We start from the raw sequence: 15,285 nt of genomic DNA on the forward strand, positions 1-15,285 counted from the left end.
ATTCCATTAGTACACCTGATGGATTTCTAACAGCAATCCATAGGGGTTAAATGATCACCATTAGGCTGACTTTTCATTCCAGAACTTGTTGAATTTTAATTTCACCATGTGTGCCGTGGTGGGATTTAAACCCATAACCCCCAGAATGGACCTTACAAGCACCACTTGCCCCCTCCATGTGGCCAAGTCTGCAGGTCATGTATTGGACTCGTTAGCTATCTCTGAACCCACCAAACCAGAATGGGAAGTAATCTCTCCACCATCCTGAGGGACAGCTGAAGTGAGGAGATAAATACATGATGGAATAAAGTGCAGGATTTGATATAAATGGGGTTTACTGAAGGAGGGCCTGAGGATCCTTCCATGGACCTGTCATGCCGAATGGCCTCTCTCTGTACATTACTTTATAGAATCATTGAATGAAACAGGAGGAGACCACTAGCTCTCTGAAGGAGTTACCAATTAGTTGCACCATCCATGCTCTTTCTGCAAACCTCTGTAATTGATTTTCCTTTCACTTATTTATCCAAATCACTTTTGAAAGTTGTTATTGAAGCATCTTCAGGCTGTGTATGCCAGATTACAACGACACTGTGTGAAAAAATGTTTCCTGATGCAGTTGCCTCTGGTTGTTTCTCCAAGCATTTTCGATCTGTGTTTCCTGGCTATGAACCTCCTGTCACTGAAAAAACAGTTTGCCCTTAATTACTCTATCAAAATCCTTCATGACTTTGAAAGCCTGTATTAACTCTCCACTTAAACTTGAAATTACTGACAATATCATTCTATTTGTTGTCTCAGTTCCAGAGAAGGATGGATAGCATCTGTACACTTTCTTTACCTATTGCCTCCCTCTGGTGGCACATTAGAGATTTACATTTATCAAAAACTACCAAGACATTATAATCTGACTGAGTGTTATGGAATTGGCCTCATTAATTCTCACAAATAAACTGGAGAAATACAGCCTTTAGTTTTATTAAATAATGTGGCAAAAACGGAAACATAAAGTATTGCCAATGTGTCCAATGCTTTTTCTAAAGAAGTTTCGTGACTTGAAACAGTTGTTTTTTAAAAAAATGCAGGATATAGGTTTTTTAAGATTCCCCACTGTGTGGAGACAGGCCTGTCAGCCCAACCGACCCTCGGAAGAGTAACTCACCCAGACCCATTCCCCTACATTTACCCCTGACTAATGCACCTAACATTATGGGCAATTTAGCATGGCCAACTCACCTGACCTGCACATCTTTGGACTGTGGGAGGAAACCGGAGCACCCGGAGGAAACCCACGCAGACACAGGGAGAATGTGCAAACTCCACACAGTCACCTAAGGCTGCAATGGAACCCGGGTCCCTGGCTCTGTGAGGCAGCAGTGCTAACCACTGCGCCACCATGCCACACCATCATTTCTCCATCATTCATTGCCCATCCCTAAATGCCCTTGAGAAAGTAGTGGTGGTGAGCTGCCTTCTAAATCTGTTGCACTCAACGTGGTGTAGGGACACTTATAATGTTGTTTTAGAGGGAGTCCCACATCTTTGGGCGCAGGCAGCTGAAGGGACAGCCACTGGTAATCATTTTTAGAAAGTTAACAAGACTAGAATTGGAAGAACTCAGATATTTTGAAGGAATGTAGAGCTGGAGATAGTTAAAAGAAGTCATAAATGGATTTGAAAACATAAGTCTCTCGCTGTCTGTCATGAAGCCTCCAAATGACTCTCTGGGTTACAGGATCCTTTTGGGATTCTAGATTTGCACCAGCCTTTCTGGGAGAAAGGCCTTGCTGATTTCACTCCTACACAGCCTGGTTATAATTTTAGTGCCCTCTTTGTGCTGAAGCAAAGGTTTACAGGAGCTTAGAAATGCACACGTTCTGACAATAAAAGTGCTATTTTATCATGCACACTCACATACGTATATTTAAAAAAGACTAGTGGTTAGCTTGACGTGTGTGGGTTCAATCAAACCAGCCTTATGTTAACCACATACTATGCAGCTGCCAAGCAGTATTAACAGAATGATACACATTTCCGTCTCTCCTTCCCTTCCAGCCCCCACCCTATCAGGCCATGCATGAAAAGGAAACCATATTTGTTCAGTTTTCTGACGCCTCCCCAATCATTGGGTCATTGCGGCTGATGGGGTGATGCAACGAATAAGAAAGATACTCAAGTATATACTCAACTTCTCGAAAAATAAATCTATCCCTTCTTCCCCTACGCATCCCCCAGCCTGATATACCCCAGGGGCAGACTCACAAGGGTGGGTCCCTGTTAACAGAACTAAACAATTTAATCTGACTATCAAGCAGCAAATTCAAAGCTATTTCCGCAGACCATGGTGTCTGTCTGTCTTTACATCTCCCTTTACAACACTCTGCCTACATCACTGAAAACTGTACACAGATCCACTGCTAGGGTGTTACTGTACTAGCATCACCACCAAGCAGTACTATTTTGCCTTCTGAGATGAGATGGGAAGAAGTGATTTTTGAGCAGCCAACCCTGTGAACAGATAGAGTTGGTGTCAGAGTTGGAATTTCAGATCACAAAGACTTAAAGTAACTGACAAAAGAGCTGGAAAGGAGAATGATGAGACTTTTTTTGATGTGTTCCCTGAAAGGGAGTGGAGGACGGGGTGTGGAAGCAGACTCAGTTGTGACTTTCAAAAGGGAACGAGATGAACAGTTGAAGGGGAAAGGTGGATGGCATTATACATGCAGGCAAAGTGGGATTATTTAGATTGCTCTTTCAAAGAGCCAGCATAGGACAATGGGCTGAATTCCTTCTGTACTGTATCATTTTGCGAAGAAAAATAATGGGATCATGTATTATTTGAAAAATAATCTAAATAAGAAAAAAGAAAAATCTTTTAAAAAATTAATTCGAAGGATGTGGCTATCATCTATTGCCTTCCCCAGTTGCCCTTGAGAAGATGGTGGTGAGCTACCTTCTTAAACTGCTGCCGTCCATTTAGTGTATGTAGACACACAGTGCTGTTTAGGGAGGGAGTTCCAAGATTTTGACCTAGTGACACTGAAGGAACAGCAATATATTTCCATCTCTGGATGGTGAGTGGCTTGGAGGGAACTTGCAGGTGGTGATGTTCCCAAGTGTCCACCACCCTTGTCCTTCTAAATGGCAGTGGTTGTGGGTTTAGAAGACATTGACTAAGGAGACATCATAATTTTTTTTAGAGCATCTTGTAGATGGTATATACTGCTGCCAATGAGTGAAGGGACGAAATACCAATCAAGCAAGCTTCTTCATCTGGATAGTGTCAATTACCTAAGTGTTGTTGGAGCTGCACTCATCCAGTCAAGTGGACATAATTCTTTCACCCTCCTGACTTGCACCTAGTAGATGGTGGGCAGGCTTTGGGGAGTCAGGAAATGCGGAACTCATTGTAGCCTCTGACCTGTTCTTGTATTTACCACGGTATTTATGTGGCTGCTGTAGTTGAGTTTCTGGTCAATGGTGACGGCCAGGATGTTGATAGTGAGGCATTCAGTAATTATATCAAGGGGGAGTGGTTAGATTCTGTCTTCCTGGAGAAGGGCATTGCTTAGCATTTGTGCAACATGAATATTACTTGCTTCTTATCAGCCCAAGTCTGGATAGTGTCCAGTTCTTGCTGTATTTGGGCATGGACTACTTCAGGGTCTGAGGAGTCATGAACAGTGCTGAACATTGCGCGAACATCTCCACTTCTGGTCTTATGATGGAAGGAAGGTCATTGATAAAGCAGCTGAAGATGGTTGGGCCTAGTACGTTCTATTAGTTTAGATTCCCCTACAATGTGGAAACAGGCCATTTGGCTCAACAAGTCCACACCGACTCTCTAAAGAATAACGTACCCAGACCCATTTCCCTCTGACAAATGCACCTAACACTATGGCCAATTTATCTGGCCTGCACATCTTTGGACTGTGGGAAACCGGAGCACCCGGAGGAAACCTACGCAGACACGGGGAGATTGTGAAAACTCCACACAGATAGTTATCCAAGGCTGAAATTGAACCTGGGTTCCTGGCACTAACCACTGAGCCACCATGTCATCCCTCCCCTGAGGAACTCCCACAGAGGTGTCCTGGAGCTGAGATGACTGACTTCTAACAATCGTTCTTTCTTTGTGTTGACTATGACTCCAACCAGCAAAGAATATTTTCCCCATGAATCCCATTGATTCTGGTTTTGCTCGAGATCCTCAATGCCACCCTCAGTCAAATACGGCCTTAATTGTCAAGGGCAGTCGGTCAACCCTCACCCCTGGAATTCAGCTCTTTTGTCCACAATGTCCAAGGCTGTAATGTGCTCAGGCTGCTGAGTGGCCCTGGCAGAACCCAAACATGGTGTCAGTGAGCAGGTTATTGCTGAGTAGGTTCTGCTTGACAGGACTATTGTCGACACACTCCAGCATTTTACAGATGACGGAGAGTAGACTGATGAGCGGCAATTTGCAGGGTTAGATTTGTCCTGCTTTTTATGTACAGGACATGCCTGGGCAATTTATCACATTGTCGGGTAGATGCCAGTGTTGTAACTGTCCTGGAACAGCTTGGCTAGGGGCTTGAGACAAAAAAACCCTCCAGATGCTGGAATCCAAGGTAGACAAGCAGGAGGCTGGAAGAACACAACAAGCCAGGCAGCATCAGGAGGTGGAGAAGTCAACGTGGGAAAGCAAATCTTAACAGGACTTATAAACCTAATGGTCAGGTACTAGGGAGTGTTGCTGAACAAAGAGACCTTGGAGTGCAGGTTCATAGCTCCTTGAAAGTGGAATCACAGGTAGATAGGATAGTGAAGGCGGCGTTTGGTATGCTTTCCTTTATTGGTCAGAGTACTGAGTACAGGAGTTGGTAGGGCATGTTGCGGCTGTACAGGACATTGGTTAGGCCACTATTGGAATATTGCGTGCAATTCTGGTCTCCTTCCTATCGATGTTGTGAAACTTGAAAGGGTTCAGAAATGATTTACAAGGATGTTGTCAGGGTTGGAAGATTTGAGCTATTGGGAGAGGCTGAACAGAGTGGAGTTGTTTTCCCTGGAACGTCAGAGGCTGAGGGGTGATCTTATAAAGGTTTACAAAATTATGAGGGGCATGGATAGGGTAAATAGGCAAAATCTTTTCCCTGGGGTCGGGAGTCCAGAACTAGAGGGCATAGGTTTAGGGTGAGAGGGGAAAGATATAAAAGAGACCTAAGGGACAACTTTTTCACACAGAGTGTGGTACAGGTATGGAATGAGCTGCCAGAGGAAGTAGTGGAGGCTGGTACAATTGCAACATTTAAGAGGCATTTGGATGGGTATATGAATAGGAAGGGTTTGGAGGGATATGGGCCGGGTGCTGGCAGGTGGGACTAGATTGGGTTGGGATATCTGGTCGGCATGGGCGGGTTGGACCGAAGGGTCTGTTTCCATGCTGTACATCTCTATGTGAGGTTTTACATCTTTACTGGTTGTAGGGGAAGGTACCTGGGGGTTCAGGGGTGTTAATGGGGAGCTTGGTGTGAGGGGAACAGATTGGCAAAGGGAACGGTCGTTGCGGGAGGCAGAGAAGGGTGGGAAGGGAAGATGTCATTGGTGGTGGGGTTTAGTTAGAGTTGGCGGAGGTCTTTAAGGATGCTATGCGGAGACTGGTGGGGTGGTAAGTGAGGACAAGGAGGAACACTGTCTTTATTGCTTTTAGAGGGGGGAGGGCTCTCTGGATGACCGAGGGGGGGAAAACACATTGTTCAAAATAGGTGGACATCTGTGATGCTTGAAAGTGGAATGTCTCCTCATCCGAACAGATGTGACGGAGGCAGAGGAATTGGGAGAACGGAATGGAGTTTTTGCAGTATACCGGGTGGGAAGCGGTGTAGTTCAGAGAGTCTGTGGGTTTATAGTAAACGTCCATCTGGAGACTGTCGCCAGAGAGATCAAAAAGGGGAAGGAAGTGTCTGAGATGGACCAAGTAAATTTGAAAACCTCCTTGGATGGAGGTGCAGGGGGAGGTGTGGGTGCAAGTTTTACACCTCTTGTGGTGGCAGAAGGTGCCAGAAGTGTAGGGTCGATTGGTGGGGGGTGTGGACTTAACGAGAGTATTGTAGAGGGAATGGTCTCTGCGGAATACTGATAGTGGTGGGAGGGAAATATATATCTGGTGGTGGGGTCTGAGTGTAGGTGGCGGAGGATGGTGCGTTGTATCCGGAGATTGGTGGGGTGGGAGGTGAGGACCGGGGAGGTTCAAGGGCAGAGGTGCAGGAAGTGGAGGAGACACGCTGAAAAGCATTATTGATCACGTGGGAGGGGAAATTGTGGTCCTTGAAGTAGGAGGCCATCTGGGATGCTCTGGAGTCGAATTGCTCCTCACCAACAAACCAGTGGACATGTGGGGGGTGCAATGTGGGGGGTCAGTTTGGCACACTGACTTGTACACGCTGAAGCCAGGTGCCAACTGACGGACACCTCCTCCTACTGCCCCCTCGACCATGACCTCACCTCCCATAACCAAACTATCACCTCTCAAACCATCCACAACCTCACCACCTCAGGGGATCTCCCATCCACAGCCCTCATCTCCCCTACCCTCACCTTATTCCAGATCCAGCCTTCCAACCTGCCCCGCTGTTTTGAACTGTCCTACCTGTCCATCTTCCTTCCCACCCTCCGCCCCATCCTCATAATCCCAGAACCCCACACTGCCTGTTTCTACCTTTTACCCAAAATTCACAAACCTGACTGCCCAGTCAACCCATCATCACCGCCTGCTCCTGACCCACCAAACTTATCTCCTCATGTCTCGACAACGTCCTCTTCCCCTCGGTCCAGAAACTCCCCATATGCATTCGAGACCTCATATGCATTCGAGACACCCTCCTCCATGGTTTTCGGTTCCCCTGCTCGCAATGCCTCATCTTCACGATGGACATCCAGTCCCTGTACATATCCATCTGCCATGACGAAGGCCTTGAAGCCCTCTCCTCTCCCGCTGACCCAACCAGTACCCCTCCACGGACACACTGAACTGGTCCTCACTCTCAACAACTTCTCCTGCGAATCCTCCCACTTCCTTCAGACCAAAGGTGCCACCTTGTACTCCCATGAGGAGGTTGAATAGTTCATCAACTTCATGAACACATTCCATTCTGACCTCAAGTTCACCTGGACTATCTCGGACACCTCCCTCCCTTTCCTGGACCTCGCCGTCTCCATCTCCGGTGATAACTCAACACGGACATCTACTTCAAACCCATTGACTCCCACAGCTACCTGGACTACACCTTCTCCCACCCTACCTCCTGTAAAAACGCTATTCCTTACTTTCTATTCCTTTGCCTCCGCCGCATCTGCTCCCAGGAGGAACAATTCCACTCCAGGACATCCAAGGACCACACTTTACCCTGCTATGTGATCAACAATGCCCTCCAGTGCATCTCTTCCACTTCCCGCACCTCTGCCCTTGAACTACACCCCTCCAACCACAACAACCTCTTGTCCTCACCTTCCACCCCATTATACTCTGGATACAGCACATTATCCTCTGTCATTTACGCCACCTACAATCAGACCACACCACCAGACCATCCCACAACCTCATCACTTCAAGGGATCTTCCATCCACAGCTCTCATTTCCCCTGCTCCCACCTTATCTCAGATCTTACCCTCCAACTTGACACTGCTCTCTTGAACTGTCCTACCTGTCCATCTTCCTTCCCACCTTTCTGCTCTACCCTCCCCTCTATCCTTTCACCATCACCCCCCCATGTGCATTTACCTATTGCCTTCCCAGCTACCTCACCCCCACCCTTTTATTTATCTCTCAGCCCCTTCTTTCCCCATCTCCCTACATTACTGATGAAAGGCTTAAACCTGAAACGCCGATTCTCCTGCTCCTTGGAAGCTGCCTGACCTGCTGTGTTTTTCCAACTCCACACTTTTCTACAGACTCTTCAGTATCTGCAGTTCTCACTTTCTCCTGGTTAAGTAGCTGTTGGGAAGATGTTTCCATTGGTAGGAGAGACTAAGACCTAAGGGCACAGCCTTAGAGTAAAGGGAAGACCTTTTAGAATGGAGATAAGGAGAAACATCTTCAGCCAGAGATTGGGGAATCTGTGGAATTCATTGTCATAGAAGGACACGGCACGGTGGCACAGTGGTTAGCACTGCTGCCTCACAGCGCCTGAAGACCCGGGTTCAATTCCCGACTCAGGCGACTGACTGTGTGGAGTTTGCACGTTCTCCCCGTGTCTGCGTGGGTTTCCTCCGGGTGCTCCGGTTTCCTCCCACAGTCCAAAGATGTGCGGGTCAGGTGAATTGGCCATGCTAAATTGCCCGTAGTGTTAGGTAAGGGGTAATGTAGGGGTATGGGTGGGTTTCGCTTCGGCGGGTCGGTGTGGACTTGTTGGGCCGAAGGGCCTGTTTCCACACTGTAAGTCTAATCTAAAGGATGTGGAGGTCAGGTCATTGAGCATATTTAGGATGCAGATTGATGGGTTCTTGAGTATCAAGGGTTACGGGGAGAAAGTGGGAGAATGAGGTTGAGAAACTTATCAGCCATGATTGAATGGCAGAGCAGACTCAATGGGCTGAATGGCCTAATTTCTGCTTCTATGTCTTATAGTCTGGGACTGTGGCTAGAAAGGGGATCTCATTGAAACATGTAAAATCCTGATTGGACTGGACAGGCTAGAAGCAGCAATTCCAGTACTAGGGATCACAGTCTAGGAATAAGCGGTTGGCCATTCAGGACTGAGATGAGGAAGAATTTCTTCATTCAGAGAGTTGTGAACCTGTGGAATTCTCTCCCACGGGAAGCTGGGGCCAGTTCGTTAGATATATTCAAGAGGGAGCTGGACATGGCCCAAAAGATGGAGGGGTCTGGAAAGATAGTGGGAATGGGAGACTGAGATTGCATGATCAGCCATGTTCTTATTGAATGGTGGTGCAGGCTTGAAGGGCTGAATGGCCTACTCCTGCACCTACTTTCCATGTTTTTAAAGCCTGTATGGGCATGTGGTGGTGAATGGTTTTGCAGGGGTGTAGTAAGTTTGAGGTTGGGGAAGGGACAGTGAGGAGTAAAGAGATTGGGACTGGAGGTGGCGGGGGGAATGGGAGGAGAAGGGATTGAACCCAAAACTGTAGGTGGTGGGGAGTGGGGGTATGGTCATTTACTCAGGGTTTGTAAACAGACCTATAAACACCAGCAAGTGATTGGTGGGGATTGGGGAGAAGGGGCATATCTGGGGGAAGGTGTGACAATGTTTTGGGGGGGAAAGCACAATAGTTCAGGCAGCATCCAAGGAGCAGGAAAATCGATGTTTCAGGCAAAAGTCTTTCATCAGCAATGACATTCCTTCATCAATCCTGATGAAGGGCTTTTGCCCGAAACATTGATTTCCCTGCTCCTCGGATGCTGCCTGATCTGCTGTGCTTTTCCAGCACCACTCTAATCTTGACTCTAATCTCCAGCAGCTGTAGTCCTCACTTTTGCCTAACATTTTGGGGGGTTGAGGTGGTCAGGAGGCTGGAAATATTTTGGGAAGGCACTGGTGTCCTTCAAGAGCATGACGACGTCTGAAGACCGCAGATTCACCCCAGACGTGATCGATGATGCCCTCCACCGCATCTCCTCCACTTCCCGCTCCTCCGCCCTTGAGCCCCGCTCCTCCAACCGCCACCAAGACAGAACCCCACTGGTTCTCACCTACCACCCCACCAACCTCCGCATACAACGTATCATCCGCCGTCATTTCCGCCACCTCCAAACGGACCCCACCACCAAGGATATATTTCCCTCCCCTCCCCTATCAGCGTTCCGCAAGGACCACTCCCTTCGTGACTCCCTCGTCAGATCCACACCCCCCACCAACCCAACCTCCACCCCCGGCACCTTCCCCTTCAACCGCAGGAAATGTAAAACTTGCGCCCACACCTCCACACTCACTTCCCTTCAAGGCCCCAAGGGATCCTTCCATATCCGCCACAAGTTCACCTGTACCTCCACACACATCATCTATTGCATCCGCTGCACCCGATGTGGCCTCCTCTATATTGGTGAGACAGGCCGCTTACTTGCGGAACGCTTCAGAGAACACCTCAGGGACGCCCGGACCAACCAACCCAACCACCCCGTGGCTCAACACTTGAACTCTCCCTCCCACTCCACCGAGGACATGCAGGTCCTTGGACTCCTCCACCGGCAGAACCTAACAACACGACGGCTGGAGGAGGAGCGCCTCATCTTCCGCCTGGGAACCCTCCAACCACAAGGTATGAATTCAGATTTCTCCAGCTTCCTCATTTCCCCTCCCCCCACCTTGTCTCAGTCGGTTCCCTCAACTCAGCACCGCCCTCCTAACCTGCAATCCTCTTCCTGACCTCTCCGCCCCCACCCCACTCCGGCCTATCACCCTCACCTTGACCTCCTTCCACCTATCCCACCTCCATCGCCCCTCCCCCAAGTCCCTCCCCCCTACCTTTTATCTTAGCCTGCTTGGCTACTCTCTCTCATTCCTGATGAAGGGCTTATGCTCGAAACGTTGAATTCTCTATTCCTGAGATGCTGCCTAACCTGCTGTGCTTTGACCAGCAACACATTTTCAGCTGTGATCTCCAGCATTTGCAGACCTCATTTTTTACACTTAGAAAATCTAAGTTGTAATGAAATTGCGGGTTCAGGTTACCCCTGTAGAGTGAGGGAGGGGAGGGAACACGCGTGGAGACTGGGTGTAAATTTAGCAACAAGGGGGCAACAGTTAGCGGTGAATACAGAGAATAACTGAATCACAAAACTGCAAGCATATGCAGATCCAACAAACCTAGAAACAAGACAAATTATTTAGAAAGATAACGTTCATAAATAACATTATTAATCGTTCAGTTCTAGAAACTTGGGAAATTGCCCATCTGTTACTTTGGAAACTAATTTTGAATCTTCCACTTGGGGGATTTTTTAAATTAAAAAGTGAATGATGAAAACCCTGTGCTGGAAATCAAAAATATTAAATGAGTCCGCATACTAAATACGTTCAAAAACAAGGAAAGAAAGGAGTGAGAACAAGGATATAAGAAGTTTACTAAAAGCAACAAAAGTTTCAAAATAAAACAACGGTCTCGAAAAAAAATGGTTTTGGAAGAGAATCGAGCGTTGAGAAAGAATCTATGAATTTGCAAAATGTAAGTGTGGCAGTTCTGCTGAATGTTTCCTCCTGTTAGTGGGTGGAGAGAGGGACGCAGGAACCGGAATCACGAAATTCCCCCAGTTTCTTTTCCTCCTTCCCCCTCCTCTCTCTCTCTCTCTCTCTGTTCAAACACCCGATTATTCATTGATTCTGTTTTCTCCCGGATCTCCTCTTCTGGTTTTTGCACCGAACCATGGCGCCTCAGTCAGCCAAGGCGTCCTCGATGTCTGTCCAGTGGAAGTTCCTGACCAGTTTCCTGGGAGTTTTGAGGATGTCTCAGATCACCCTGGGCACCGTGGTCTGGATGATCATCACCATCAGCAGGTACGAGGGCGCTTTGCACTACGTGGTCTTTGTGGCTGTCTTTTTTTGGCTGACCACACTGGCACTGTTCTTCCTCACCCTGCTGTCTAAGAGTGACCTGGTGCCCCTGCTAGGGGGTGAACGCTGGACCTTGAGCAATGCCCTGCATGACTGGCTGGCAGCAATCCTCTACCTGGTGGCCGACTGCCTGATCAGTAAGAAGACCCAGGACAAGAAGTTCTGCGACCTGCCTACCTACACCCTCCCCTGCTCCTACAAGTCCTACCTAAGCGCCACCATCTTTGCCTGCCTCTGCACTTTGCTCTACATCATCTCTGCCATCTACTGTACCTACAAGAAGTGCCGTGGCGACCAGCCTGTCATCTAAGAAGGGAGATGCTTTCTGCTGAGATTGCATTCATTTATTCGGGTTCTGTAATTTCTTGTTAAAATTTGGGACAACCCTCCCACTTCCAAAACAAAATCAATGATGTGGCCAGTTTTGTGTTTCTCATTTCCCCCTGTTGTCTAAATGAGACAGACACTCTCTCCAGAGATTGCATTTACTTATTCGGATTCTCTGTTTTATTTTGATAAGTTGGGATAACCCTCCCACCTCCAAAACAAGATCAATGATGTGGCCAGTTTTATGTTTCTCGTTCCCTTTCCCCTCTGCCAAACAAAAACAGAACATTGGACACTTATAGGATTACGGACTGGGAAATTGCACCAAGTGATGTGAAAAAATTCAGAGAGGAAGTTGGATTGGTACAGTCATTATTGCATGCATTGGAATTTACTTTTTATCCTGAACTGAAGAAGTTGAGCACGGATCATTTCCACACAGATCTTCATGAGATAGGCAACACTGCTCCTGTGTATGAGAGAGAGCGACAGAGACTGAGAGGCAGTTGTGATTTGTTGGCCTGTGAATTCACTTATAACTTTCTCCTCCACTTTCTGCGGCCCCAGATCAGCTACAACATTCCACAAGGATTTTAGGAGCTGAATAGATTTCCTCTCGGCAATCCGAACTAAACGTCTGTGAGCACTGGTTGCTGGAAAAGGAGAAGGAAGAGACAGTCTGACTGGTTACCTTTCAGGATGGCTTGTTGTAACCTGAAATATCTCTCTAACGACATCATATCCCAACAAATACTTTATTTTGTGGCATTAAGTACTTAACATAGCTGTCATTCTGGGCAGGATGACAGAATTTTGTTTATTGTTATTACAATATTCAACCTATATGCCAGGTGGGGGCTGTTCCCAAGTCTTCTGTCTTTTCTCTTAATAGCCAGTCTTCAGTGGGTTAGTCAGCCCTGTTTGCTTGTCTCTGGAACACCGTGCTGTAAAACAGCTGCTGTCTGAGCAGCACAAGCTTAGACATGTTAATGTAGTTTGAGATTTTACTAAGTATTATGCACATTTTAAAAATGTATATTTATACACTCAATGCTTTACTTGCAATGGTGAAGGTTTTGGATATATTAGGGCACAGAGGTTACAAAGCGGACAGGATTTCAGCCAAAGAACATGAAGGAATTTGGGAATAAGTGACTGACTTGTGAGGCAGGCAGGATAATGGGCTCAGGAGTCAATAAGACGCTTCTGGGGAGAGAAGAGAATGAGTAGGTGCATGGGTTTGGAGCTTATTGTCAGAACATCAGTCTTTTGGAACTGTCTGAGAAGGTGGGTGGTTGGGATCAGAAAATGGAGAAATTGGGGCAGCACTGTGGCTCGGTGGTTAGCCCTGCTGCCTCTCAGCGCCAGGGATCGGGTTACATTCCCTCCATCAGGGGATTGTCTGTGTGGAGTTTGCATATTCTCCTTGTATCTGTGTGAGTTTCCTGCAAGTGCTCCAGTTTCTTCCCACAGCCCAAATATGTGCAGGTTAGGGCAGATTTGCCATGGTAAATTGCCCATAGTGTCACCAGGGGTGTGCAGGCCAGATGGATTAACCATAGGAAATGCAGAGTTGTAGGGATTGTGTAGGGGGAATGGGTCTGGCTGGGATGCTCTTCAGAGGATCAGTATGGACTCGATGGACCAAATGGCCTGCTTCCCACACTGTAAGGTATCTGTGATTGTAGGTGGGTCAGTGAGGTTGGGAGATGGGGAGAAGGTGAGAAACACTAAGTTTCTTCCCACAGATCCTCAGCAAAAAAAAAGCTGTAACTCCATGCTTCTCTCTCAGCAGACACCAACTCAGCACTTTGTAATGACTGCCAATTGGCTGTGAATGAACTGCCTTCCCTGTGGGGATAAGACTGTTCGAAGAAAACATTTATAATGTTAGTAAGGAAAGGCCTATGCACCTGCGAGCTGCAGCTCGTGGCAATTTTGTATGAATTATTTTGTATGAAGTATGCCCAGGAGTGGAATCTAATCAAGGGGTTTGGTGGTTTATATATTGAATAGCAGATATCTGGGGCATAAGTTACAGGCTTGAATCTAACTAAGGATTTTGTGTTTTCAAACTCTATTCGTGAAAAGCCAAGATTTATTTTTAATTGATAACTTGTGATTATAAACACCGTTAAGATTAGCTACTGCCACTAGCATTTGATTTGTAAGGACGAATTCCGTTTAAAAATTGTTCTTTTGTGAAATTCTAGTCACTTTCTGCTCCCAAGTATTGGATGTGGTCCTATTGCATGTGGCTATTATAGCTGTGGACCTTTTTTTTTTAGCACATTGGTATCAATAGGAAAAACCACACTTAAATCCAGTTGCTCTGATTCTATGCATCCTTCTTGTTTGATTTTCCTGACCCATTACATATATTACTATCCTTCCCCAGTCACCTGTAGCCACCATCACCTTCATGTAGCTTTATATCTGGTTTGAAAAGAGATTATTATTTCCCTTTTTGGCCATTTTTCTCAATTTAAGTGCATGGTTATCAGGTTCTGGGATCCTTGTACTCAAATTTAATTGCTGGTATCTACCTCCCTCTTTCTGACATTTCTAATTCTTGCAAAAATCATCTTCCAAAAAATTCCATAGATTCTAGTAATATTCCTTCAGATTGGAGGTAGCAAATGTCACCCCATTATTTAAGAAAGAAGCGAGGTAAGCCAGGAATTACAGACCTATCAGCCTCATATCGTTGTTGGGAAATTTGCTAAAGTCTATCATAAAGGCCATGATAAATGGATAGGAATGATCTGATTGGCACAGTCAGCACAGATTTGTGAATGGTAAATCATGTTTGACAAATTTTGGAGTTTTTGAGGATGTTGCTCGTAAACATGATAAGGGGGAGTTGATGGACGTGGCATATTTATGTTTTAGAAGGTTTTTGAGACGGTCCCCAGTGGGAGATTGATTAGAAAGCTTAAAGCTGAAAATGTGTTGCTGGAAAAGCGCAGCAGGTCAGGCAGCATCCAAGGAACAGGAAATTCGACGTTTCAGGCATAAGCCCTTCATCAGGGCCTATGCCCGAAACGTCGAATTTCCTGTTCCTTGGATGCTGCCTGACCTGCTGCACTTTTTCAGCAACACATTTTCTGCTCTGATCTCCAGCATCTGCAGGCTTCACTTTCTCCTAGAAAGCTTAAAGCACATGGAATAGGCAGTAACGTAGTGGCATGTTTTACAGATTGGTCAACAGACAGAAACCAGAGTGTAGATGAAAATAGGTCATTCTCGCTTTAGTAGATAGTGACTACTGGGATAGTGTAAGGACAATACTTCGGCTCCCAGCTGTTCACAATCTGTCAAGGACTTGGAGAAGAGGACCAAATATATAATATTTCTAAATTTGCAGATGATACTAGGCCAAGCAGGAATGTGTGTTGTGAGGAAGAT

The 15,285-nt window shown here is 46.6% G+C and overlaps 1 protein-coding gene across 1 annotated transcript; it reads left to right on the top strand.

The window, feature by feature from the left end:
• The first annotated feature begins 11,251 nt into the window (after window positions 1–11,251).
• Window positions 11,252–14,861, top strand: marveld1 (MARVEL domain containing 1). Its single transcript, XM_060842491.1, has one exon. It carries the CDS (start codon window positions 11,363–11,365, stop codon window positions 11,858–11,860), a length of 498 nt encoding a protein of 165 aa, XP_060698474.1. The 5' UTR covers window positions 11,252–11,362; the 3' UTR covers window positions 11,861–14,861.
• The last annotated feature ends 424 nt before the right edge of the window (window positions 14,862–15,285 follow it).

This window comes from Hemiscyllium ocellatum, chromosome 22, assembly GCF_020745735.1.
Source record: "Hemiscyllium ocellatum isolate sHemOce1 chromosome 22, sHemOce1.pat.X.cur, whole genome shotgun sequence".
Classification (NCBI taxonomy): domain Eukaryota; kingdom Metazoa; phylum Chordata; class Chondrichthyes; order Orectolobiformes; family Hemiscylliidae; genus Hemiscyllium; species Hemiscyllium ocellatum.

Coding starts and splice junctions, on each gene's coding strand:
- marveld1 (XM_060842491.1), top strand. CDS start 11,363: ATGGCGCCTCAGTCAGCCAAGGCGTCCTCGATGTCTGTCCAGTGGAAG.